Genomic DNA, 26740 nt, shown 5'->3' with positions numbered 1-26740 from the left:
GCTCAGCCATGTCTTGTCCGATTCAAACAAATCATACATCATTCTGAATGGATTATTTTAATGGAGAAGTATTATTATTATTATTATTATTATTATTATTATTATTTATTTATTTATTTGTTAATTGTGACTCATTGTGCCAGCACAGGTCACATAAATAAAATATATTAATTAAATACACATGTAATGCTTCTGAACGTGTCTAATGTTAAAAGTCATCATAAGACTGAAAAGTCGCTGACCAGATTCAGAGGCAAACACTTTAAACTTGTATTGGAATATACGGTTTATTACTTATCCAGATGATGACTGTTCAGCAGGGGGCGCCCTTTCTATTTGGAAATGGAAGGTTTAGGTTCTCGTGTCTCTTATTCAGTTGTGATAAAAAATAATAAGAAGAAGAAAAAAAATAAAAAAAACGGATTTTGAAACTTAATGACTGTTGGGTTTTAGGTCATGAGGTCGTGTATTGCTGGTTTGGGAAGTTTTTTTTTTCAACTATTTTCTTACTGCTTGAAAAAGAAACACGGTAGGATTACATAATTCATAATTATAATATATGCAAAAGTAATTTATTCTGTCTATACTTATAATGGATAGGTTATTATGATAGTTTTAAAATGCAGACGCTGATCTCTCATGACTCATGAGTGCGTCCATCCCGTTACCCTGCGTGCTGACGTCACTTTCAGAAGCTCTTGCGCTTGTGCACTGCAGTTCGGACAGCGGCCAGATCTGATCTCATCTGATCATCAAATACCTCAAGCTCTAGCCATGGGAAACTGCCAAGTGAGTATTTCAGTTCATTCTTATTTATCTCCTAATGCTCACCTTATATACGTCAAGAGAGAGCTAGACGTCAACGTCCTGCGCATAGATTGTACAGTACACGTCTCATAATCGATCAATTCTCATTGGCTTAAAAAAGAAAAGAAAAAGGAATATAGAGAGAAAAGAATAGAGACAGTTAGGATATCTCACTGGGCTGTTTTCCGCTGCCAGGATGCTTTTGGTAAACGCAGCCCTTGTATCGCGTGAACTCTGAACGAAATGCGTCTCTGTTTCTTTTCTGAGGTTTCCTTGGTTGCTTTTGTTGATACATATTAAAACATTTTATTGTTTTAACTTTTCGAATATGTTTTATAAATATTTCGATTATATATGAAACTGTAAAGGGAAGGAATGTATCAAATCCCGTTATTCTGAAATGAGTCAGCGGAAGCGCTGTGGGAGGAGCTGACTGGACAAACTCAGTTTCATATTGGCCTAAGAAGGGCCTCCATCTGGGATAAAGAGACTCTATACACGACAGGCCACTTCCTCTCAACATTCCTGAGCTTTTGTTTATATGAGGGAGACTGTGGCGAAATAATTCTCAGTTAAACAAAGTGTCATGCTTAGTAGATCCTGTTGCATTTATTTATATATATATATATATTTTATCTCTAGGTTGACATTTTTATCTTTAAAATATATAAGATGTGGAAGTATCTAGATGAAAATTCTCTACTCATCTACCAATCAGTGCATTTTAATAAACATGATTTCACTTATTTCAACTAATTGTATATATATATATATATATATATATATACAATTAGTTGAATATATATATATCTGTGTGTGTGTGTGTGTGTTATTTTTGATGCAACAATTGCTTCCATATTGTATTTTTCATTAATAATAAACTGTAACATTTGAATTCTTTTTTCATGTTACAATGTAGTTGTAACATGAAGACTTACATTAAGTTTGATGTTTAATTTAATTAATTTATGCATCTTTTAGACAATAGCGACTTACAGTGCATTCAGGCTAACAGTTTTTACCTAACATGTGTTCCCTGGGAATCGAACCCACAACCTAGCGCTGCTAAGACACTGCTCTACCACTTGAGCACAGGAACACTAAATGATGTGTTATATATCTTATATCTGGCATATATTGTCATATCAAGGTAAAAAATTCTCAACTGTTAAAGGCTGAAACATTAATTTATTGATCTGGGCATATATTACTTAATTACGGCATTTATTGTGAACAGGAGAAAACATGAACATTGGATATAATTCTCTTTTCTTTTATTTGACAGCCAACCGTTTTTCCTTATGAAGACTTTGATGTAGTTGCTGACATAAAGGCCATCCGCAAAGCCTGCAAAGGTTTAGGTGAGGTGCTTAAGTCAGTCTTTTTTAATCAGTATGTTTATCGAATGAATCCTCCATACAGCTACAGTTCTACATGCAGTTAGAGTTAGTTTGCTATTTACTGGAAATATTTCATCATTAGAGGATACTTTTGTGGTCTTTCTATTTAATTTTTAAGGAACTGATGAGCAAGCCATCATAGACATCCTAGCCAATCGAAGTGCAGCTCAGCGACTGGAGATCAAACATGCATACTTTGAGAAATATGATGATGTGAGTACTCTGAAAACGTCATTCTTTTATGTCGCACAGAAATGGTAGCATATTATTTGGACACCTTTTAAGAATAAAGAGCATGCACTCAAAGCTTTGTGTTTTCTCGGAAGGAATTGGTGGAGGTTTTGAAGAGTGAGCTGTCTGGTAATTTTGAGAAGGCCATTATTGCTATGTTGGATCCTCCTCATGTGTTTGCTGTTAAAGAGCTTAGGAAGGCCATGAAGGGCGCTGGCACAGACGAGGATGTCCTGGTGGAGATTCTGTGCACTGCTACCAATGCTGTATGTTATTTTGTTTTGAATTGAATTGAAAGGATCCAAATGTTAGTCCATGGAATGAGTCATTTTCTACTTCTTGTTTGTAAACAGGAGATTGCCACTTACAGAGAAACCTACACCCATGGTAAGAATGACTTAACCCATGTACTTTCAACACTACCGAACTGAAAAAAATAAAAATAAACATGCTGCATTTAGATTTTTAAATTCTGTATACTATTGTCTTAAACATTTAACACTGTAACACTTTACTTTGATACTAATTACAATATAATGTATCATAATGTAATACAAAATCAAAACTACTATGTAAAGATAACTATGCTATCTTTGTGTCTGAAGGTACATTAACCTTTAAGTTTCTGTTTAATGCAAATATACTTACTGAAGTTCTACACAATCTCAAATCCTCCCATTATAACAAGCAAAGTGTAGACTTACTATAAATAAGCTATTAGAAATTAGATTCAATTGATAAATGAACACAGTAAGTCATGGTTCATTTTCTTTATATAATCAATTCTCAATTTGAAGAAAAGTTTATTTTGTCATGCTGCTAAGAGGACCTATGTCCACGTGTACTGCTGAGTTTCAGGAGTGACAAATGCATGTAATCACTGGAATAAGTTGGCTAAATTGTTCTGTGAGTCACTCCTGAAATTGCTATGATTAACAGTGATAACAGTGACCAAGAACAATACAAAACATCTGACAAGGCTGTGTCAGAATAGATCTGTTCATCAAGTGCTGAAGTTTAAGTGTAGAAGAAAAAAGTTAAAAGCACTTTGTCAAGTGTTTTTTTTTAAACAGTGTTTAAAAGTATTAGATTTTTTTTTTAAATATTAAAATATTTAGAGATATTCAATGCATTATTTAATTATAATTAGCTTTAATAATTCACATATTTAAGTTGTTTTGTATTTTCAAGTAGTTAACGAGCTTCTAGGCTGTCGGGGTCAGGGCTTTCTATTCATTCCTTCCTTCCTTCTCTTCATCTAAATGCTGTGAGATTTTGTGACTTTTCCTACCCTTGCAAAGCTTCATTATTTTTTCAGTACAATAAAATCACTTAAATCTGTTAAAATTGTACATTTGTAATGAATCCAAAAGCAAAACATATTTGTCACCCCTGACGGGTTTGCATCTCTGTAATGATTTAATAATGTAATGATGATAATAGATTTATGTTCATTTCTTTTTTCTTTTTTTAATACTGTTATTGATCCTCTGCATGTAACATAAGAGTTTACCATATTTTAGATTGATTATGGTTCATATAATTTGGTAAAGAGTCATAAGATAATATAATGGACGAAAAAATATTGTAGGCTCATCTGGGGACCAAAATATAGACACTTTTTTTTCACATTTCTGAGTTTCTCAGAAGTGAAAATAGTCATAGTTTTGTAAATTTTTATAGTGGTGAAAGGAAACTAAAATGCATATTTTTACATTCTCATTGGCTCCAATAGAAAAAAAAAATCACTATGGCATTTCTATGACTTTACAAAAGGCTTACAAAAGATTGATCACATTGGTCAGAAGAAAGTCACACTTGTTCAGTCACAATTACAGTTATGTGATCACAGTATGTTTTTCCTCAGTTCGAACAGTTTAGCTATTGTTTTATCAAATTAAGCAAATTACTTTTAGTAAGCATCCGCTGTATGTTGTTGTCTACAGTGCATGACAGGGATTTGGAGGCAGACATTGAAGGAGACACCAGTGGGGATGTTAGGAGACTACTAACATTGCTTCTCCAGGTAAAACATCTTCATTTTAAATCAGAATGGTTGCTTAGGTCTTACAAAATGACCCCTCTGCAGTCCTGAGCAGCGTAATGCGCTCACTGTTGGGTCTGTGTTTGGTACCCTTCCCTCTTCCTACTGCCTCTATATAGAGCACTGGATCTTGGCAGTGGGTCAGATCCTCTTTCATTAGATAAGTAAGCAGGAGTCAATGACGAAACTCAGATTGGATTTCACTCTCTCGGTCAAAGACGTCAATACTTTCTCTCTTGTAGGGTAACAGAGACGAGAGCTACGAGGTGGACGACACACTGGCAGAGCAAGATGCCGTCTCACTTTTTGAAGTAAGGGGACAATCAACACAGTCACATTTTAATATTCATACATGTCGCTTGGTTTTAGGAAACGTCTGGAAACATACACGTGGATAACATCTAAAATATGATTCTTTTACACACATACAACTGTAGACACACATAGATATTACATATCCTTTGAGATTCAAAGAATATTGAATTTAAGGTGATTTTTTTTTTAATTGGTTTTATTTTACGGTTCAAAAGATTCTGGTAGGTAATTTTTGAAATGCTTTTGAAAGAAGTCTCATAAGCTTACCATGGTAGTGTGTAATATTTATTATCATTTATTATTAATACTTAATAAGTTAATATTAACAACAAGTTTGCATGTCCACAGTTCTTTGATGTCAGTTGGTCACATGACATTCGGGTAAACAAATAAATATAACATTTTTTGTAAGTGTTTTTAGTTTAATAGCAAAAGTTTTATTGATCATTAGCTTTTTAAACAGCTCACAATCCCCCTGCAGTTTCCTTGCGAACTCCAGTTTGTTAAAACCTGGTCTATCTAGACATACAAATATGTGTGCTAGAATGTACAAATACCTGAATGAATGAGATCACCCTGTAGTCACACATCCAGTTCCATTTCTGTTTATTAACAGATGTTTTAATTCTCTGTAAGGCTGGAGAGGGCTGCTTTGGCACAGATGAGTCAACTTTCAGCTTCATTCTGGCCACAAGGAACTACTTACAACTGCAGGCCACATTCAAAGCTTATGAAGCCGTGAGTTTGTTCTGTTCTTTGAGCTTAAAGAGATAGTTCACCCAAAAAAAGAAAATTTGATGTGTATCTGCTTACCCCCAGGGCATCCAAGATGTAGGCGACTTTGTTTCTTCAGTAGAACACAAATTGAGATTTTTAACACAAACCGTTGCAGTCTATCAATCTTATAATGTAAGTGGATGGGAATCATGGCTAAAACATACAATAAAACTAAAAAACATACACAAATAAAACCAAATTAAACCCTGTGGCTTGTGACGATACATTGATGTGTAAAGACACAAAACGATCGGTCTGTGCAAGAAACTGAACAGTATTTATATAATTTTTTACCTCTGATTCACGCAATGTCTGAACTGATCAAATTTTCTTTTTTGGATGAACTATCTCTTTAAGGCAGTAAATTAGTACAATATTCACAATAAGTTGTGTTCATTTTCGTGTAACAGCTCTGGATTACTTTTAGATTTAATTTCACCTTGTTCTCCCACAGCTTTCTGGAACAGAGATTTTAGATGCAATCGATAGGGAAACCTCTGGAACTCTGAAGGACTGCTACATTACTCTTGGTTTGTATTGAACATAGGCTTTGTCCAAAAAACAGCAATTGCATTTTTTTTACATATCCAACTGCATGTTGTATTATGGACAGCAAAGAAATTGCACAAAATCTATTCTTTCTTCTTTTTTTATTTTCTTTTATTTTTTTTTATTTTTTTGAGTATGATTAGTCAATATTCAGACAATCCAAGATGTAGTTGAGTTGAGTGTTTTTTTTTTTCTCACTTGAAACAAATGTTGAGAAATGTAGCTTTACATCATTTGCTCACCAATAGATCCTCTGCAGTGAATGGCTGCAATCAGAATGAGAGCCCAAACAGCTGATTAAAAAAAACAAAAAAAACTAAAAAACATTTATCAAGCAGCTTTGCACTTCACAAGAGAACTAATGGACTGGAGTCATTTGGATCACTTGTGGATCTTTGTGATGTTTTTTTAAGCTGTTTGGACTCTCATTCTGACGGCACTCGTTCACTGCAGAGGATCCATTGGTGTGCAGGTGATGTAATGCTACATTTATTTCATCTGTTGATGAAGAATCAAACTCATCTACATCTCGAATGGCTTGAGGTTGAGTACATTTTCAACATATTTATATATATTTGTTTGTGAACTATTCCTTTAAGTCATTACTAAATGCAAACAGGGTGCATTGTGAACAAAGCCAAACTTCCATGGTAAAATACAACAATACTAGGGTTTCCAGTTTTGATGATTTATATAGCATTCATTCAATTCTACAGTGCTAACTGGTTCCCACTTCCCATCTAACCCATAGTGAGGTGTGCTAAGAACCCCCAGCTATACTTTGCCCGGAAGCTGAATGCCGCTATGAAAGGAGCTGGAACTGATGAAGACACTCTCATCCGCATCATCGTGTGTCGCTCAGAGGTATAATACCAGTTAATCTTATCAAATCATCTTTCACAAAATAAAATAATAATAATAATAAAAATCTTACTGACCACATACTTTTGAATGGTAGTGTACTTTTAGTTCAGTTGGAAATTAAAGGTCAAATGTATTGCATTGTGGGATATTACACATGATGCAAATGTATCAGGTCCTCCATATATCATAGACACTGATATTTAACATTAAATATGGTGTATAGTGCACAATGAAGTATAAAGTACTGTTCTGTTATTTCACATAGATTAGGTTAGACCATCTTATACAAAAACCAGTAATGGACACTCTTCTGTTTGAATAGATTGATCTGGACACCATTAAAGACATGTTCCTGGAGAAATATGATGTGTCTCTAAAAGATGCCATCAGATCGGAATGCAGCGGAGATTTCAAGCGCCTCCTGTTGGCCATCCTTCACTGAGAGAAACAAAATCTAAGTGCTCATCATGGTTAAGGAGGCTTTCACTATTGTCACAATCAATGCAAACTAATGTGACTTATTTTCTGTCTTATTGTCTACAAAGATGTTTTCATAAAACTAAGTTTAAAGTGGAAAATTAGTAACACAGTCTTCAAGTTCAATATGTTTAATATTAATGTTTTTTTTAAACTGTGAAAATATGTATTACATATAGGCCTATATTATGAAGATGTATAACAGCACTCAAAAATCTCATGAGCAGCTGTCCTCACAAACAGAAAAATGTATTTGTGTCCAATTTCTGTGACATTCCTTGTTCTCGAGGCAAAATTGGCCAGTTGAATTTGTTTAAGTGGAGTCTTGTGGTTTCCAGGATTACAAGATAACATTGGTGCATTATGATGATTAGAAGTTGAGAAGTTAGAACACAAATAATATAAAGCCAGCATTTTTATTTTCTGTCCAGTATCAGTCGTGATATGCCGCCAATGTTTTGTCACACTAAAACCTCACATTGTTCCTGTTTCAAAATGTGCACGGCACTGTGAATTCTAAATATGTATGTTAATGACTTTGTGAATCATGTCGAAAAATGCTAAAATTACAATGTGACAATGCTTATCTAAGAGACTTCTGCAGCCAGTTTGTTCACTTGTGGTAAAATATCTGGATTATTGAAGCAAGTTTTTACTCACCCAATTAATATGTTGTTGTAACTAACACAAAAGTGTATATATATATATATATATATATATATATATATATATATATATATATATATTATTTACATAGAATATTTTAATATAACTTACAGTATATTTTAATATATCTTTAGAATATATCTTTAAAGAATCTCCCAGCAATTATATTTTATCAGATTAATATGAAGAACATTCACGCATTCTCTATACTGTGTAGGTCAATGTGTCATTCAGTGTAACTGAATTGCAGGATACTATTTAAATGAAGCATAGTTTGACATGAAATGGAATCTGAAGTAATATGTTCTGTATTAACACAGTTGTATTTCACTCTATGAAGTAATTAACTGAATAAACTAAAGCAGCTCAAAGTTACTGGATGACTAGCATTATTATTGTGCAATTTTCTCTTTTTTCACATATATATTGTTACTTTTCTATTTTGCTTTATTGATACTTTTTGCTTGTGATTGCTAAATTAAATGGATCTGCTTTTAGTTATTTACATTTTCTGTGTAAATGTATAAATTTACTGATCAAAATGATTGTTTTTTAAGATGAGCTTTCTGAAACGTTCCGTTAAAAGTCGTTTCGATGACATATATAAGAATGTTTTAAAATAACTAAAGACAAGCATTTAAATAAGGTAAAAATAATATAATTTAAATTGGAACATTATCTCCTTAATGAAAAAAAAACTGAGGGTTTGTGCAGTCTTGAAAACATCAGGTAGGTTAAAAAAAAAAAAAAAAACTTTCTTAAATAAAATCTAAATATAATATTTTTACTAATATATTACTGGACCAAATGGGTGAAGTAGTAGCCTAATGGTTAAAGATTTCCAATACCATGACTGAGGTGCCCTTGAGCAAGGCTTGAACCCCCAACTGCTCCAAGGGCGCTGCAGCATAAATAAGATCCTGAGATCATCCATGTGTGCAGTTGCTTTTCACCAAGGGAGTGGGCTCTCTCATAATTCTGCCCCAAAACACTGCCATAAATGAAGAATGGTATCAAAACGTCCTGCAAGAGGGACTACTACTAACGATCCATGAGCAATTTAGTGATGGTCTGTGGATTTTCCAGCATGATGGAGCTCTATGACACAAAGCCAGGCAGGAGAGTCCCATGAGCAGCTACAGTTGGGTGAAACAGAAACCACTGCCTGAAGTCATCCAGGGAAATATGAACTCTGAGGCGACCGCTGATGCTGAGAATGACAACAGTCTGGAGAGTGCTGTCACTAGTATGATATTTTTTTATTTCCTGAGAATCATAAGGATGAGGTGAGATCATTAGGATCATCAGATTTCAATGATTTGACATAGATTGAGGGAAAAAAATATTTTTTTCTCAGCAGTGTTACCTTTGATGGAGGGTTTACCCAGCAGTGTTATGCTGACCATCACCAAGCTTCAGTGCCTACTGGAGAGCAAAGAGAAGAGGATTAAAGCTCTGCAGAGACAGGTGCAGGACCTACAGGAGAAACACAAGTTCCTCCGCTCACAGATCGAGAACCTCACTGGTGTTCACTTGGTTTCAGTACCTGAAGGTGAAAAAAACAAAAAGTTTAAAGTTTAAAAACCTTAAACACCTTCCAAGCTGTATTATATTGAATTTTAGAATTACCTTTTGTATATATATATTTTTATTATATTGTGTAAGCACAAAATGTTTTCACATTTCATGATATGAAGGTATTTTTAGTATTCAAAATGTTGATATAATGTTTTCATTATGAAAACAAAACCAGATCAAATTGCAGCGTTTGTGGAGTATTTTATTTAGGGTTTAATGTATAATCTTTACATTTATGAGAAGTGTTGCAGAAGTGTAGTAAAAAATAATTTTGTTTATTGAACCAAAATAGAACCAGGCCACAGTATAGTTAGTGAAACATTTTATTTATGTTTTTTAAAACTATGGTGCCCAGGAGGTGTCATGTTCGGTTAACTCATGGGAACGTGATATGTCATGGCCATGAGATATTAATTTGTGGAAATGTCATATTATCTCATGGGAATATGGTTATGTCATGGCCACAAAATAATTTTGTTGCGGTAATGACATCCTTATGTTGAGGAAACAAGATATCTTTTTCGTGGCCATGAGTTTAATGCGTAAACAAATCTGCATGACCATAGCAACCCTGGATTATCAGCGATGGATAAAACATTTTTATTAAAATTAAACATTTAATTTAATATTTGTAATGCATTATTATTACATTCACTTATTAAAGCTATATTTTTATATGTATTTATATGCTTATTTCCCATTTCAATCGATCACTTTACCTACTTAACATTTGTATAATTATGCTAGTATTTTCTAGCCTACCATATATTTTGGAAAAAAATGCCTGACAATTATGCCAATAAAGTTTTGACTGTATGATTGTATGTCTGCCCATGTGTGATGATAAATGAGCATATTGTGTTTTCATTTACAAATGAAACTATGTGAATGATTAATTCCGCAATGAAACTATAGTATTTATAATTACAGTCTATTAAATGGCTGAATTAAAATTAAATATATGTTAAATTTAAACTGCATTACAGCAAAAAATTCCAGTCAGCATAATCAAAGCTTTATTGGCATGTCAAGCATTTAACAGTAGTCTAATATTTACAAAATATTCAGAAAATTAAGTAAAGAGATCAAAATGAAGGGAAAAGATAAACGAATATAAAAATATAACAAATAATAATAATAATTACAGGAAAAGGCGATCAGTTAATGGACTTACAAGACTGTAGAATGGATGAAATTTTTTTCTTGTAGGCCTATTTTATATTATGCAATTTATGTAACATTTATTCATGACAAACTTCATTTGAATGCTGACTATGGCACGTAATACAGTCTGGTAGCAAAGGCCTATGGTTAATATAATTTCTTAATTCAAAGTAAAATATTAATGAATCCATCTCTGATAATCCCAGGTTGCTATGGTCATGCAGGTTTGTTTACACATTAAACTCGTGGCCACAAGAAAAATGTTGGTCCCTCAACATAAGGCGGTGTGGCCATGACATAACATCACGTTCCCATGAGTTAATATGGCATTCCCACAAATAAATATCTTGTGGCCACGACATATTATCACGTCCCCACAAGTTATGTCATGGCCACGAAAAAACTAAGTGAACCGACCATGTTACCTCCTGGGCACCGTATAAAACACTTTAACTATGCACACTTTATTAGCAGTGAGCAGTGAATGCACTGACAAAAGACAAGGTGTATTGGTATATGGACAGTATATTGATTATGTTATAATGCATATTAGGTTTTCTAAAGTGTAGCTCTGCTAATATTGGGATCACTATTTTCAATTTATGTTTATGAATTATGTAATTTTGCAGTTTGTGTTCTAATTCTTGCTACACTGGTGCTTTGCTCATTTGCTCTTGTTTACTACTTTTCTTGGTTGCTGCAGTTAGCACATCAGAGTTGTCTGAGTCCAGGTCACGGAGGAGGCGGCGTAAGAGCTCATCCAGCTCATATGTCAATGATGATAGCATCACTGATGAATCTTCATCTGAAGAGTCCAGCAGAATCAGAAAAAAAGAGATACCACAAGAAGAAAGCCAAGAGAGGTACACGACAAATAGCATTTTTACATCAACAGTTAAATTGTTTATTGTTCATAGTGCTGGCTGTAGAAGAATCCTTGTAAAAAGTATACTTTAGCATGATAGTAGTTGTATCTGCCTGTTATATATTGTGTCTTATTGACAAATGGCAGGTTTAGGGGCAGGGGTTGGGTTACCTGCTCATAAATGTGTAAATAATACATATAATAAATACAACTCTTGTGTCTGTTTACATTGAAAAATCACACCGCAACATATATGCAATAATGGCAATATTATTGTCCAATATATAATTTAATCATGCCTTTTCACCCAGATTTTTTCCCTTTATTTGGCATCAGTTGGCATAATGAATGTTACTTTTCTGCCCGCCTTTCAGCTGCAGAAGCAGTCTTATACATGTTTTAAAATAAGCAAAGCATCAGTAGAGGCTGTTCCTATTCACCCACCCTAATGCCTTTGTTGATTTGGATCTCGGCTTGCTCACAATCATCTCGTTCATCTCTCACCTCAACCTCAACAAAAACCTACAAATCCATTAAAATCTTATATGGCAACCCATAATCTTAAAAATATGAACTACATGCATTACCACCCTCTGCAGATGTTACCATTCCATTCACACCACCCTCACGCATTATGCTTCCACAAGTTCATCCTGGCTTTCTTCAGTTTTCTCAGATGCTCTAAGCTCACATCTAGCTTCAACCCAAACATCCACCTCACTATCTCCGATTTAGCGGTGCAGGATGACAAAACAATCTCTTACTCCATAAGGCAAAGTAAAACAGACCAAGAAAGGCCGTTAAAATATTCATTTTCAACCTCTAATCACCCATACTACCATACCAAGTCATCCTAGCCTTTATCCAGCTCAGGAAGTCACAGTCCAAACTCCCATCGAACCCCCTTTTTACAGATGACTTTAACTGTCCCATCACTCGTTTCTGGTTTCAAAAACACCTTAAGTCTGTTTTGCTCATATCCGGTACCCCAGCTGATAACTTTTTCAGCCATTCATTCCAAATTGGCATGGCAATCAGAGGAGCCCAAAAAGGCCTCTCCCAGCAGCAGATACAAGCACTCGGTTGCTGGTCATCAGAAGCTTACATTCAATTACATCAGAGTTACATTAGATTGGATCGCTTCCACATTAAGGAAGCCCACCGAACCCTCATCAGCTAACCCCTTTAACGTCAGTACATCCCCATTCCCTCAAACTCCAGACATGCCATAGCTAACCCCTTTTAACATCACCTAATACACCTATAACAGCCCATCCCCACTCCAGCCATCCAAGCAGCACCCCACTCCCACAGGAGTTTTCTTTTTTCAGATGCTGCAGCAGTGTCAGTTAATTATATTTAAATGTGAACTCATCAAAGAATTAGGCTTCAAAAGTTTTTTTTTTTTTAATACATGGTATTAAAATGTTATACAACAATTGAAAAAAAAACTCTTAATGTAACCTGTAGAAAAAAAAAATCTATACATCTTAAGCACACAGGATAATGTGCCCTTTTTTATACTGCCTTTCAACGATTACATAATTGTGGCATTTATAATTGTTAAATTAACAATAAGAAATTTGACTAATTGTGAAGCCTTACTGAGAACCATCTCAGACAATGGGGTGTCAGGACTTCATTAACATACAGACCACAGCTGTTAAGACGGGAGCAACTTCGTTTACATGAAGTGTAGTAAGCTGTAATTGTGTAAAAGGTTTGAGCTTAGGATGTTCAGGGTTCATTCCGACTCCATTGAACCCAAGTTACTACAGTACATTTGTCACTGCTATGCTGCAAAAAACATCTTTATCGAGATCTTCAACATCCATGTAATTCAACTGTGAATAATTTGCCATCCAAAGGACCACACACTACTTCATAGGCAGTAGCGCCTGTTTCACAACACATACTCCGTCTGCAGTTCATATTTATTTTTGCACAAATGTGAACAGATTTGGCAGGGGGTTGAGATCTGTTTTTAACAGAGAACCAAACACACTTGATTCTCAGAAGAAACCACCCACATTATTATATTGATTGTTTCTGAACAGATCTGTAGAGGTCAAGTATGCCATTGAAAAACAAACAGTGCAGTCTTTGACCAAACCACCTCTGCAGTTTGGAATGCTGTTTTTGTCAAGGACAAAATGTCTCCCTGTCATTTTCAGCCATTGTACTGGATATCACATGCCAGCTCTGGACTGTCACTCCATCCTCTAAAACAATGCTCATGCTGTGTGTTTCTGCCACAAGGTGTGTGAGTGGTGTCTTACAATAACAAACACACCATTCTAAGTGGGTCAGGGCAGGAAGTGGATGTCAAAGGCCCACTCATGCACCAATGGGCATACTGAACCATATCCTGGTCAGTTTTCCCTTCAAAAAATGTGAAGGATGATACAGTGTCTGTTTGATTTGGGTTAGTGTATCACTAACACTTTCATTATGACAGAACTAAACTGTGGGCAGCTATAGATGCTGATCTGTTTTCATTGCCTTAGCCATAGTAACCATTTTATTTGATGACTGATGATCAAACATTTGTAGAGTTAATTCCATTTCAACCGATCTCAAGTTAAATGCATTTGCATACAGCAGTTTAAATGTGTGTGTGTGTATAGTATAATACTATATCAGGATGAATATGATAAAACATGTACAATGCATGCCAAAATTAAAGAAAAGTAAATACAGAAAGTGAAGGCTATTTTGAATATGTATGTCTAAATACACTATTGTTCAGAAGTCTTATGCATACGAATGCTGCATTTATTTGATCAAAAATACGGTAAAATGGTAATATTACAATTTAAAAATAACTGTTTTCTATTTAAGTTAATTTTAATATATAATTAATTCCTGTGATGGGACAGCTGAATATGCAGGATCATTACTCCAGTCTTCAGTATCACATGATTCTTCAGAAATCATTCTAATATACTGATTTGCTGCACAAGAAACATTTCTGATTTCCAATCAATTTCTTTATCATCAGTGTTCAACACAGTTGTGCTGCATTTATTTGTGATGTAAATGTCATTACTGTCAGAGAACTGTCTGTCTGTCTGTCCATCCCTCCATCCGTCCATCCATCCATCCATCCTACCATCCTTCCATCTGTCTATCCATTCGTCCATCCCAATGTATTATGGCTTACAGAATAAAAGTTTGTGATTATATAATATACTGTATGTGTGTGCACTGTGTATATATGTATATATAAATAGATATGTAAATATTTAAATTTATATATATATATATATATATATATATATATATGTATGTATATACAAATACACAGTACACACAGTACAACACAAACTCTTATTTTAAGCAATTAATTGATTCGACAGCCCTGCATTCACACAAAGATTTTAATTGTAATTTAAAGGAAATTTATTTTTAAATAATATATTGCATATGCTATGTATAAAAAGGAATATACACTGATATAATTTTTTTTTTCCACATATACACTATAAAGACTAAAAAGATACACTATAATAATACACTTTAAAGGAGTTGAATTGTGTAAATGTGCTTAATTATTATAAAAATAAAACGTAAAACTGTGGTAAATCATAAAAAATGTATGTATATATATATATATATATATATATATATATATATATATATATATATATATATATAGTGAAATATGTCCTGGCTATTTTTGACAGGTTCCTTTACTATTCTCAGACACAAGGGGGCAGACATGCATTCAGCTATAAAAGTGATTTGTTAAATGTCTTTCTGGTTTATGCAGACATGAAGGATTATTGTGGTTTTGGGGGATGCATTTTTGTAGGATATGAGTGGATTGGATGCATGTTGTTCTTGAACTAAAAACAAACAGTGAAAATCTGTGGCTTTGTCGTGTCCTGTAATCATATAAAAAAATATCCAGAAAATTCAGTGTTGATTTGTCTTCTCTGAACACAAATGACACATACGGCTACATAGGAAAACAAATATTACGTTCACTCATTGCATCTATAAACCACTAATAGAGCTATACAATCCAGAGGTTTCAATACCTCATGCATATTAAACAACTAAACATTACATATTAATTAGATTTCACTACCAACCAAATTAAATTAGTGAACTGTACAATTTCTTTTCAATTTCAGATTTCTGGCTGTGTTGTTATATTAACAAGTCTGCAGGTACTGAGATTGCTCACATGTTCTCCATCTGGTTGGCACTGATAAGAACTTCCAAAGGCCTTCTGGGTAATAGTCTTCAGCGACTTAAAAAGCTGGGATGTAATGTATTCTGGCTGAGACGGCCCTGCCGGCAGCCTGCATCTCCTGTCCTGCACAATCAGCTGTGAACCGTGCGGTTGTCAGAGACGAGCATCTCTCTGAGACTGATGATTCATGCTGCAACCCCATTTCAGAGAGGAAAGAGACAAAATGGCTGCACTCAGGGACAGAGGGGGAGCCACAAATTGTCAGTGCAATCTGAAAATTGTGGCAGGCAGAGATTGAATGGAAAAATACCTTTTCACGCTCCCGGATGAATCCACTTCAATTTAGATATCATGTCGGTTTCTACTGGAATTGTTTGATGATCAAATATTTCCATATACAATGAGACTGAAATGTTATTTTGATATCACACTGCAGAAATACGAGTTAATTGTTATAAACTTTAAAAAGAACTGGGTTATGTTTCACTCCAAAATCAAAATATTTAAATAAGACATTATACTTTGCTTTATAAAGAAAATAAAGCCTGTTTTTGCATTTCCATAAAGATTCAGCAATATATATATACAGTATATGCAGACTTCCCCTCATGCTCAGAGGCTTGTGGGATATGTAATAAAGACATAACCTCTATTTTATGGGTCATGAGCAACTGTTTATGTCCCAGGTTTCAACTTTGCAAGGTTTATAATGGGATACCAGATTGTATAGATATTACATACAGGGAGGCAGGAGGGGGTGTATAAAAGGATGCAATGTACAAAATGTAATTTTCCTAAAAAAAAAAAAAGTCTCAATAACTTTCCAGACTTTATGTAGTTTCATTTGTACAACACAGCAAATGTCAGTGGCTCTTACACATTTGGCATTCTGTGGATTTAAATCAATGACATCAATTGTATCACATTTGGGTTACACAAAAAGTAATTAGTAGCAAATTCCTTTTTATTAATGTTGTATACAGAGACAAAAATCGAAAGGTTCAGTATTGTGTACAATCAGCAGGACAAAGAAGGCTGATGGTATGTAATGCATTACACAAAAAGACTCAAATGCCCCTTTCCAGCTCCTTCACCCAGCTGGCTTCAAGTGCCATGACGAAAGAAAGAACAGACGTCAGCAGGGAACGATTATGTAGAGAGATTTCTACGTAGAGAGATTTGATCCCCCTCCCCACCCCTGCATCTTGTTCAGACACACTAGGAGATTTTGTTTCTTTTTCTTGTTCTTTCCTTTCTTTTTTTACAACTTTTTCCTTTTGTAGTGTACGTGTGACGCTGTGTTCTAAAAAAAAAAAAAAAAAACACATCTCCTGGTGTTTGCCCGTGTTGTGTTCTCTCTTTGAGGAGTTAATAACAGGGAAAATGAAACATTATCAGCTAATCACAGTTGTCATATCAGCCAATACAGATAGATGGGGTGCAGAGTGGTAACCAATGGAAACCCATTGGTTTGTGCTATTGTACTGGTGGTGCCTTAAAACACAATGCCCTGCATTGAGGAATGATGAGATTTCAGCGGGTAAGGGCAATGATTTGCTGTTTAAGCGCTCCATGATCCTGTTAATGGTCTTCGGAAGGCATAACCGCACCCTTTGCGAGGAGAAGGGATAAGCAGATGCCACTTTCTTTATTTTCTCTCTCCGTTTGACCCTTTCGATAAGCCTGGTTTATGATGCTGCGATTAGCTCACTGTTCAGCCACAAACATTTTGCTTTAGTATTTTTTTGGGTTTTAGAGAATGTGTGAGTGTTTGTTCTGTGAACCTGAAAAGAAAACTTCCAAATTATATTTTCTGGAGAAGGATGTTGCTGTGTGGTTGCTAGGTGAGAAAAGAGCCCATGCATTATCAACTCTCCATGATATGTTAGCTACTAGAATTGGTTCTGGTCCCACCTTCTTTAGTTTTATTCTGTTTTTCCTTTTCTTTTTGATTAGTTTTATTATCCACCAGGAGAAAGGGGTCCAGATGCTTTTGCATAAAAAAAACCTAGTCACAAGCAGTGGAATGGGCAAAAAAAAGCAACTCGAGCTGCGCCGAGCGCTTTGGGTAAATTCCTTTGGCAAGATCAACTCTGAATATCGTGCGCAATCTGTCCAATGGAAGAGCGTGACGTCACAGGCGGGGTGACGTAGCGACCAGGAAGCTATAAAGGCACGTGCCACGCAGCTGGCTTCAAGCTTCGCGTCTTTCAGCAAGCGCTCTGTGTGTGCATGTCAAAAAGTCTGTCTTGTGAGTCTTATTTATTGTTGTCTGTCCCAACAAAGCAACATAATGCCTAAGAGCAAAGCTAAGACCAGACATATGAAGGGCGAATCCAAATCGCGCTATAAATTTGCCTGGGATTTGCCTTCGGCCCCGACTCTCAATATTACGGCAATGTCGCGGGGCTCGATGAGCAAGGGTACAGAGCTATCTGTCACCTGGTTCGGCATTGTCTCTGAAGGCTCCGGCCTTGCCCACAAAACCGTTAAAAACGACATCTATGTTAATGGACAAGGGGTATGTGGCAGCAGGTCAGGCAGGGGCATGCCTTCACACTATGGCCGTCCTCCAGGCATATCAAGCTGACCTCCTGAGAGACGTAGACGAGGGAGAGGGGATCAAGTCCGACGATATTGCAGAGCTTAGACGGACCGCTGAACTCTCCCTCCGTGCCACCAAAGAGACCGCTCACGCGATTAGCCGGTCTATGGCAGCCTTGGTGGCCGCGGAGAGGCATTTATGGCTGACCCTGTCTCAGATAAGAGAGCGTGACAGGGTCTGCCTCCTGGACGCCCTGCTTCAAGCCTCGGGCCTGTTCAGCGACACAGTCAATACTGTTGTCTACAGGTTCCAGGAGGCATGCAAACAGGCGGTTGACGTTCCAGAGTTTCCTCTCTCGTCGCTCTCGTGGGTTATCTGGGCGGGAGATACCCACGCCACAGGCAAGCTATTCATACCGCGAGGCTCAAAAGCAGAGCTCTGAGTCGGGGACTTCCAAAGCCATATCAGATCTTCGTACAATTATCGAAGCTAGGAAGTCCTCGACAAAGAGGTCCTGACGCCAGAGGCGCAGTGACCCTGAGGGTAGCCCCTACTGGAGTAGAGCGGTGTCCACCTCATTATACAGTGCCCGTCTCACCCCAGTGCCCTCTGGAGGCCGGTCTGCCAGCCCTGCCAGTGTTTCAGGGCGCAGCGGTCTCCCGCGAGTGTCACTCCCAGTTATGTCCGCCCGCGAGCGTAGCGGAGCTGGGAAGCTCGCCACCCCTTCGGGGGCCTCTTACACCAGAGATCAGTCTCGAGAGACTGATTCCCTTAGTACATTATTTAGCAGCGTGGAAACTACTGCCAAATGTATCTCAATGGGTCCTGCACACAGTAGAAAGAGGCTATTGTATTCAGTTCGGCCGTCCACCGCCGAGGTTCAATGGGGTTACACCGACAGTCGTCGGCCCCCAGCAGGCTCTGGTGATGGAACAAGAAGTGAATACCCTTTTAAAGAAGGAGGCCATCGAGGTGGTCCCTCCTCTAGACAGGGAGTCCGGGTTTTACAGCCGTATTCCCCCATGGGACTTGGTTGTGGTGTTAGAGGCTCTCTGTAAAACTCAGTTCGAGCCAATTCAAGATATATCAGATAGACATCTGACCCTTAAGACTGCCCTGTTACTGGCGATTACGTCTCTAAAGAGAGTTGGAGAACTTCAGGCCCTCTCGGTGGCCCCTAACTACTTAGACTTTGCCCCTGGTACATACGTCCTCATACGCATACGTCCACAGAGCTGCCCTGTGGAGAAAATTTGACCAATTGCTTGTTTGCTACGGTCCTCCTATAAAGGGTTCCCCTGCCTCTAAGCAGACCCTTAGTCGTTGAATAGTCGAGGCTATCAATGTCTCCTATGAGTCCTCTGGTCTTCCCCTTCCTTTGGGAGCCAATGCTCACGCTATGCGGAGTATGGCTGCCTCTAAGGCCTTTCTAGCAGGTGTGTCCCTCTTGGACATCTGCAACGCTGCGGGATGGTTTACGCCCTCTACATTTGATCATTGATGACATTATTCATCTCGATATGCGAGCCGCTCCTGGCTCTTCTGTCCTCTTGCCTTAGCTGTGCTCTTCGGATACACACTAGGCAGGGGATTGGTAGTCTGGCAGCGTTGGCACATCGTTCCCCAAAGCGCTCGACGAAGCTCGAGTTCCTGAAGAGGAACGTCTTTAGGTTACGAATGTAACCCTACTTCCTCGAAGGAACAAGACGCTGCATCCCGGAGCCATACTCCCGGCACCCCTGCCGGCGCTTGCTTCCCTACTCAAAGCTGAAGCCAGCTGCGTGGCACTGCCTTTATAGCTTCCTGGTCGCTATGTCACCCCGCCTGTGACGTCACGCTCTTCCATTGGACAGATTGCACACGATATTCAGAGTTGATCTTGCCAAAGGCGTTTCCCCAAAGCGCTCGATGCAGCGTCTCGTTCCTTTGAGGAACTAGGATTACATTCGTAACCTAGAGATGTTTTTTTGAGTGCCACACTTTCAGATTGTCATGTGCAATGCAACAAAAGACACAAAAAAATGATGATCAAAGACATCCTTTTAGTGTGTTTAGAAAGAAAAATAATGGAAAATAGTTGTGCAATCTAAAAATGCATTATATGCATTATAATAAATTATGTGAAGTATTGTTCATGCCTGTACCCATGGGCGTGGTAGTGGGGGGAAAAGTGGACCTGACTATCCAGAGCCCCGTCTAGGGAGAGGGCCCTTTGAAATCCCATACATTTTTTTTATTTTATTTTTTGTACATTTTTTTTTTGTAGCCTAATTCAAATTAATTGGGCCCTCCAATTGATGTCATTATTCATTTCAAGATATATTGATAACACCAACTGAGAGAATGAACTCAGTGACAGACACTCTGGAACCCCCCCACCTCCCCATGTTTGGTTTAGTCCCCCAATAGACGGCAGCCGGCGACAAACAAGTAACGCAGTGAGTCTTGAGCGGTCTAGAGCCTGGGAGCCTGATCATGCTGCGCAAAAAAAGCCCAAATCGTGCTTTCAAAAAAAAGAAAGACAGGAAGGAAAAAGAAAGGAGGCAGAATGAGGGGAAGCAGCTGATGACTGCTTTCTTTCCAAAAGGTGAACTGAGTTTGCTTGTTATGCACCTACATCCAATTAAAGTTAACGTAGTCAACTCCAGACAGCTGCTGGTAATGTATGTATGCTAATGTTAAATCTTTAGCTTAGTTTGTCAACCAGGCTGCTTGTTGCTGTAAGTAAATTATGGGCCAGGCCTAACGTCAGGTTGCCAACATTAACCAGTTTCAGAAACAAACAGTGCTGTGCTTAAAAGCTATAGTCAATGCTCAATAAATTCATGATGTTATCAAAGCCAATGAATAGGGTTGCAAAATTCTGGGAATTTTCAAAGTTGGTACATTTCCATGGGAGTTAACAGGAATATAAGGGAATTAATGGGAATTTACAAAACTGAAAGGTTATTCCTTTATAGCTGAATTTTTTTTTTTTTCATTATGGCAGGCTTAGCTTATTTGATTGGTTTCTGAGGGTACAGTTGTCTCGTGTTCTCCTGTTAAAAAATAAATGTTTTTAATTTAAAACTTGCATCAGTATCATGGATCAAAATATTAGTACACAGACAAACCCGATGTAGCCTAAGGTTTAAAGGTATTTGAGCACAAGTAGGCCAAATGCATCAATTCAGGTGGTGAATGAAAGAACCAGTCATTACTATAATCTGATTTGATTATAGATTTAAACACTATTTATACTTGTTTATATTAAAAAAATAAAAAAACAAATTTCATTCAAAATTGAATTTTCATTTTGCTAACCCGCATCGTACAATGGCATGTGTAGGGGGCCCACTGACATTGAGAGTATACAGGGCCCAGAATTTGGTGCTACGCCCCTGCCTGTACCTAAAATGGTGTAGGTCGAGTTATGCCCTGAATTTTGCCCTGAAAGTGTGACACTTGCATTAGCAATTGCTACTGATTTTTACATTTCAGTCTGTTAACTTTTTTCTTTTTGTTTAAAATAGCTCTATAGCTGTACTAATAAATTAGTTTCTAGCATTGATATTATTACTTATCAGTTTTTGTGGTGTTTTCCATTGATTGTGTCAAATGTATTTACCTCATGATGAAGTATGTAGGGGGATGTAGTAAAATGTTAACATGAATCTGACTGACTGGCAGTTGGTCATGCTCAGGCGAGTTGACGCAGACAGCTCAGAGACTCATCAGACTGGGACGAGAGCTAGATGAGACGGCTGGGAAATCCTCCCTCAGGCCTGGGGATGTGTGAACCAACCAGCCGCACGACCCCCACACATTCATAATGCCTTTTGTTATGATTTAGGTAAAAGGCCCAGCAAATAAGACACCACAATACAGGCATTTTGATTGGATATCATTTTAATCATTCCTAATTAATGGTGTTTGCACAGACAAGCATCATTGTCCTTTTGCTCATAGTTAGGCTTAGATGGTTATTTAGCTTACTAACCTTGAGTATTGAACCTTGGTGTGTATCTTTTCCTGCAATGTTGGAGTTACAGACATGTTCTGAATTGAGGAGGCAAATTCCTTTTCCTTCTATATATATATTCCAAATTCCTTCTATATATATATATATATGTATATATATATATATTTTTTTTTTTTTTCAAATGTAAATTCATTTTCCATTACCATTTATGTACATTACTTGGAGTATAAAAAATAAAAAAAAAGATCTATTTAATATTTTTACCATGTATTTTATTTGTTTTATTTATTAAGGGCAAGTACTGTATGAATTTCATTATGTTAGTGTATTTTTTTTTCTTTTTTTTGCATATTCCAAAGTAATAACTCAAGGCAGCAACAATTTAAACCATATATTTTATTTGTGAACTTATTTTCAGCTATTCTTTTTAATAGTTCATTTTTAAAGGGGTCATATGACATTGCTTAAAAAAAAAAATATTATTTTGTGTATTTGTTGTAATGCAATGTATTTATGCAGTTTAAGGTTGAAATTTTCCACATAATGTACATTACTGCTGCTCCTCTATGCTCTGCCTTTCTGAAACGTGTCGATTTTATAAAATATTACGTTTATATAATAAAAAGGGTATACCCAGGGCCGTCGCTAGAGATATTAATGCATGAAGTAATGCATAATTAACACATTAATTTATGCATTAATTCTTGGTAATTTTGTTTATTTATTTACTTATTATTGAACATGCAGGTATTTTCATTCTTAGAAGTATGTTAGTTAAATGAAAAAAAAAAATAGAATGAAGAAAATATTACATCTATATAATTAAAAGGTATGTATACCTGAAAGAAAATTACGCATTTTTTTAGGCCCATAGTATTCAATGGCTGACTGTAGTAGGTGATTTCATTTTACATAATAATGTAAATGTAAATTCATTACTTGTCTGAATTTCAGCATTATAATGGAATCATAAGCTACTAGTCATAAAATGAATTAGGGTCCTTTACCAATTAGAATGAAATGCATCCAAACTGGAAAAAGGGGCCTCAATATTTTGCCCCTTACAAGACATAATGTCATTAAAGGGAGAAAACGATAATCTACATTCATCCTTTTGTGTGACTGACTGAAGTTAGTAAATGTCAGAGTGTGTGGTCTGTGTATCCCTGGGTGTCCACTAGAGGTCTCACTTCCCCATATCGTCACCCCACTTCAGGAACTGTTTTCACACTAGCCTTTATCTGAAAGTGAAGTGAAAGTGAAGTGACATTCAGCCAAGTATGGTGACCCATACTCAGAATTTGTGCTCTGCATTTAACCCATCCGAAATGCACACACACAGAGCAGTGAACACACACACACTGTGAGCACACACCCGGAGCAGTGGGCAGCCATTTATGCTGCGGCGCCCGGGGAGCAGTTGGGGGTTCGATGCCTTGCTCAAGGGCACCTAAGTCATGGTATTGAGGGTGGAGAGAGAACTGTACATGCACTCCCCCCACCCAGAATTCCTGCCGGACCGGGACTCGAACTCACAACCTTTCGATTGGGAGTCCGACTCTCTAACCATTAGGCCACGACTTCCCACCTAATCTGGACTAATCACTGTTCATTGCACACAGCTGTTCCCACTCACATTGTTCACACCTGTCTATATATACCCGGTTTGTTTCATTGTTATGGAGTCCTTGTCTTATGTCTCCCTGTATTTCGTGTTTCCTTGCCGTTGTTCATGTTTCTTGTTTTTTGGACTGCTTACCTGGATTTCGACCTTTGCTTGACTGGATTATTGATTTCAGATACCCTAATAAAAAATGCATTTGGATTTACCTGTTGGTGTGCTTTCCTTGACAGAAGGAATCCATCATGCCTAGATCCAGCGGTGTGGAATTTCGAATCCCTTCCCCAGCCACCATGGAAGAGCGGAGGAGAAGACTCCAAAATTTTACTTTCGTCAAAGGTGGAGTGAGGTGTTTCAGACCGGCTCAAGTGTTTTGGACCATGGCAGTAGGGCTGGGGTATAACGAGAAGACATTGAAGGGCTTGTTTATCAACTGCCTTGATAAACCTTTGCCTCAATGGTAGCTGAAGGGGCTTGAAATCCTGGACTTTTGGGGTTTCACCAGATACTTACACCATCGTAGTCAATGGGATACACCAGCCACACCCGTCTCTCCAGACACGATGGCCGACTCTACGTCTGTGTCTCCAGACAAGATGGCCGCCAGCCCAGCGCCCCTGCACTCGGCTGTGGTGGTCCTACGCTCCGCGCTGGTGGACTTCTGTCCCGTCTGCTCGGCTGTGGTGGTCCTCCGCTCCACCCTGGTGGGCTTCTGTCTCATCTGCTCGACTGTGGTGGTCCTCTGCTCTGCCCTGGTGGACTTCTGTCTCGTCTGCTCAGCTGTGGTGGTCCTCTGTGCTGCCCTGGTGGGCTTCTGTATCCTCTGCATGGCTGTGGTGGTCCTCTGCTCCGCCCTGGTGGGCTTCGGTCCCATCTGCTCGGCTGTGGTGGGCTCCAGTTCCGCCTGCGCCGCCCCGGTGTGCTCCAGTTCCACCTACTCCTCCCTGGATTCCTGCTCTGTCAGCACTGCCCTGGCCCCCTGAACTGTCTCTTTGGGGGGGGTAGTCCACTAAAGGTCTCACTTCCCCATATCGTCAACCCCACTTCAGGAACTGTTTTCACACTAGCCTGTATCTGGACTAATCACTGTTTATTGCACACAGCTGTTCCCACTCACATTGTTCACACCTGTCTATATATACCCGGTTTGTTTCTGTCATTGTTATTGGACATTTGACTGAGTATACAAAAAACTATAGATCTCCTGGAAGATTTGATTTGTTTAGATGATTCTAGAGACCTTCATGATTATGTACTATATATATATATATATATATATATATATATATATATATATATATATATCAGACATGGGGACTTGTAACTTGGTGACTTGGACTCGAGTCGACTCGAGTCGCTATTTTTATGACTTGTGACTTGACTTGACAAAAAATAAAATACTTGAGACTTGACTCGGACTTGGAAGTTAAAGACTCGGGACTTGACTTGACTTGAGACAGGATGACTTGAATGACTTGAGTGTTAATCACATTATGTTTTCAGTTTGAATATAAAATATATAAATTATTTTTAAAAAATAAAATTGATTACTCAGCTGGAGCGCAGGCTGAGAATCGCGTTGTCATGTCATGACATCATCAGTCATGCCCTCTCTACCTTACGCAGACCACGCCCACTTAGATCAGATATCACATCAACATCTCAGCTTGAGGGGTATTGAGGGTCATCGCTTTTGTCGTCAATAATTCGCGCCTAAAAACGCGTGGAAATCGCTAGTCGCGCCGCTTTCTCATTGTTTCCAAAGCGCTCGGGCAGTTGCGCCCCTGAGGCGTCGAGCGTGTCGCACCGCGTGTGCGTCGCGACCGCGTTGCTTCCATTATGAGCGCGCATAACGGTGGCGCATACATGGTGGGATAGGCCACATCATGCTCGGCTTGCAGACAAGACTCTCGAATCTTATATTTTGCTAGTGGAATACCTTGTAATAGAGGTAATGACTTACGGATGTACTCTGAGAGAGAGATTGTGTGTGTGTGTGTGTGTGTGAGAGAGAGAGAGAGAGAGAGAGAGAGAGAGAGAGAGAGAGTGAGAGAGAAACACACTCGTGCTTCACCTGATGAAGGAAACCCAAACTGAGTCTGACTCCAATCACAACCCCAACATTCAGAAACTAATTGACAAAAATCTGAAGTATAATTATGATGAAAAATGAAAAAATGAATTTGAGCTCCAAACCAAACTCCAGTGTTATTCGGCCCTAAACAGAACCACAAAACTGGCAAATTACTTATCACTCAAGCAATTAAAAGAAAGACAAATCCTTTCAAAATATCGACTCAGTGATCATGATTTGGAAATAGAGATTGGTAGACATAAAAGATCCTGGCTACCGAGAGAAGAGAGGCAAACACTGTGAGCTGAATCAAACAGAGGATAAGAAACACTTCCTTCTTGTCTTTCCCAAATACAGCACTACAAGAGAAAACATTCTTCCCACAGTTTGAAGCTTTGAATCATTCATTCTTGTCTCTAAATGACTCGGAGAAACTACTCTATATACTTGGAGAGAATGAGACGGCAGTCACAATAGCTACTAAATATTTATACACCATACACACCATACGAAAGGGATAATTTATTGTATTCAACTGTTTTATTTTATATTCTTAATTCTATATAATTACTATTATTAATATTAGAAATATTATCTGCTG

At 37.6% G+C, this 26740-nt stretch overlaps 1 protein-coding gene across 1 annotated transcript; it reads left to right on the top strand.

Moving 5' to 3' along the window:
• Nucleotides 1-715: 715 nt before the first annotated feature.
• Nucleotides 716-8039, top strand: LOC132124127 (annexin A13-like). The gene is made up of 11 exons (XM_059534966.1): nucleotides 716-789; nucleotides 2093-2168; nucleotides 2326-2420; nucleotides 2534-2704; nucleotides 2792-2825; nucleotides 4385-4464; nucleotides 4725-4793; nucleotides 5434-5535; nucleotides 6029-6104; nucleotides 6875-6987; nucleotides 7310-8039. The coding sequence occupies exons 1-11, from the start codon at nucleotides 775-777 to the stop codon at nucleotides 7427-7429; spliced, it is 951 nt and encodes a 316-aa protein (XP_059390949.1). The 5' UTR covers nucleotides 716-774; the 3' UTR covers nucleotides 7430-8039.
• Nucleotides 8040-26740: the final 18701 nt, after the last annotated feature.

This window comes from Carassius carassius, chromosome 42, assembly GCF_963082965.1.
Source record: "Carassius carassius chromosome 42, fCarCar2.1, whole genome shotgun sequence".
Taxonomy (NCBI): Eukaryota; Metazoa; Chordata; class Actinopteri; order Cypriniformes; family Cyprinidae; genus Carassius; species Carassius carassius.
The sequence above is the reverse complement of the archived record's forward strand: the minus strand, read 5'-3'. Positions and strand labels throughout refer to the sequence as shown.

Excerpts from the sequence above, each read along its gene's own strand:
- LOC132124127 (XM_059534966.1), top strand. Across the intron at positions 2,169-2,325 it reads CAAAGCCTGCAAAGGTTTAG|GAACTGATGAGCAAGCCATC; the intron begins GTGAGGTGCTTA and ends TTAATTTTTAAG. Across the intron at positions 4,465-4,724 it reads TACTAACATTGCTTCTCCAG|GGTAACAGAGACGAGAGCTA; the intron begins GTAAAACATCTT and ends TCTCTCTTGTAG.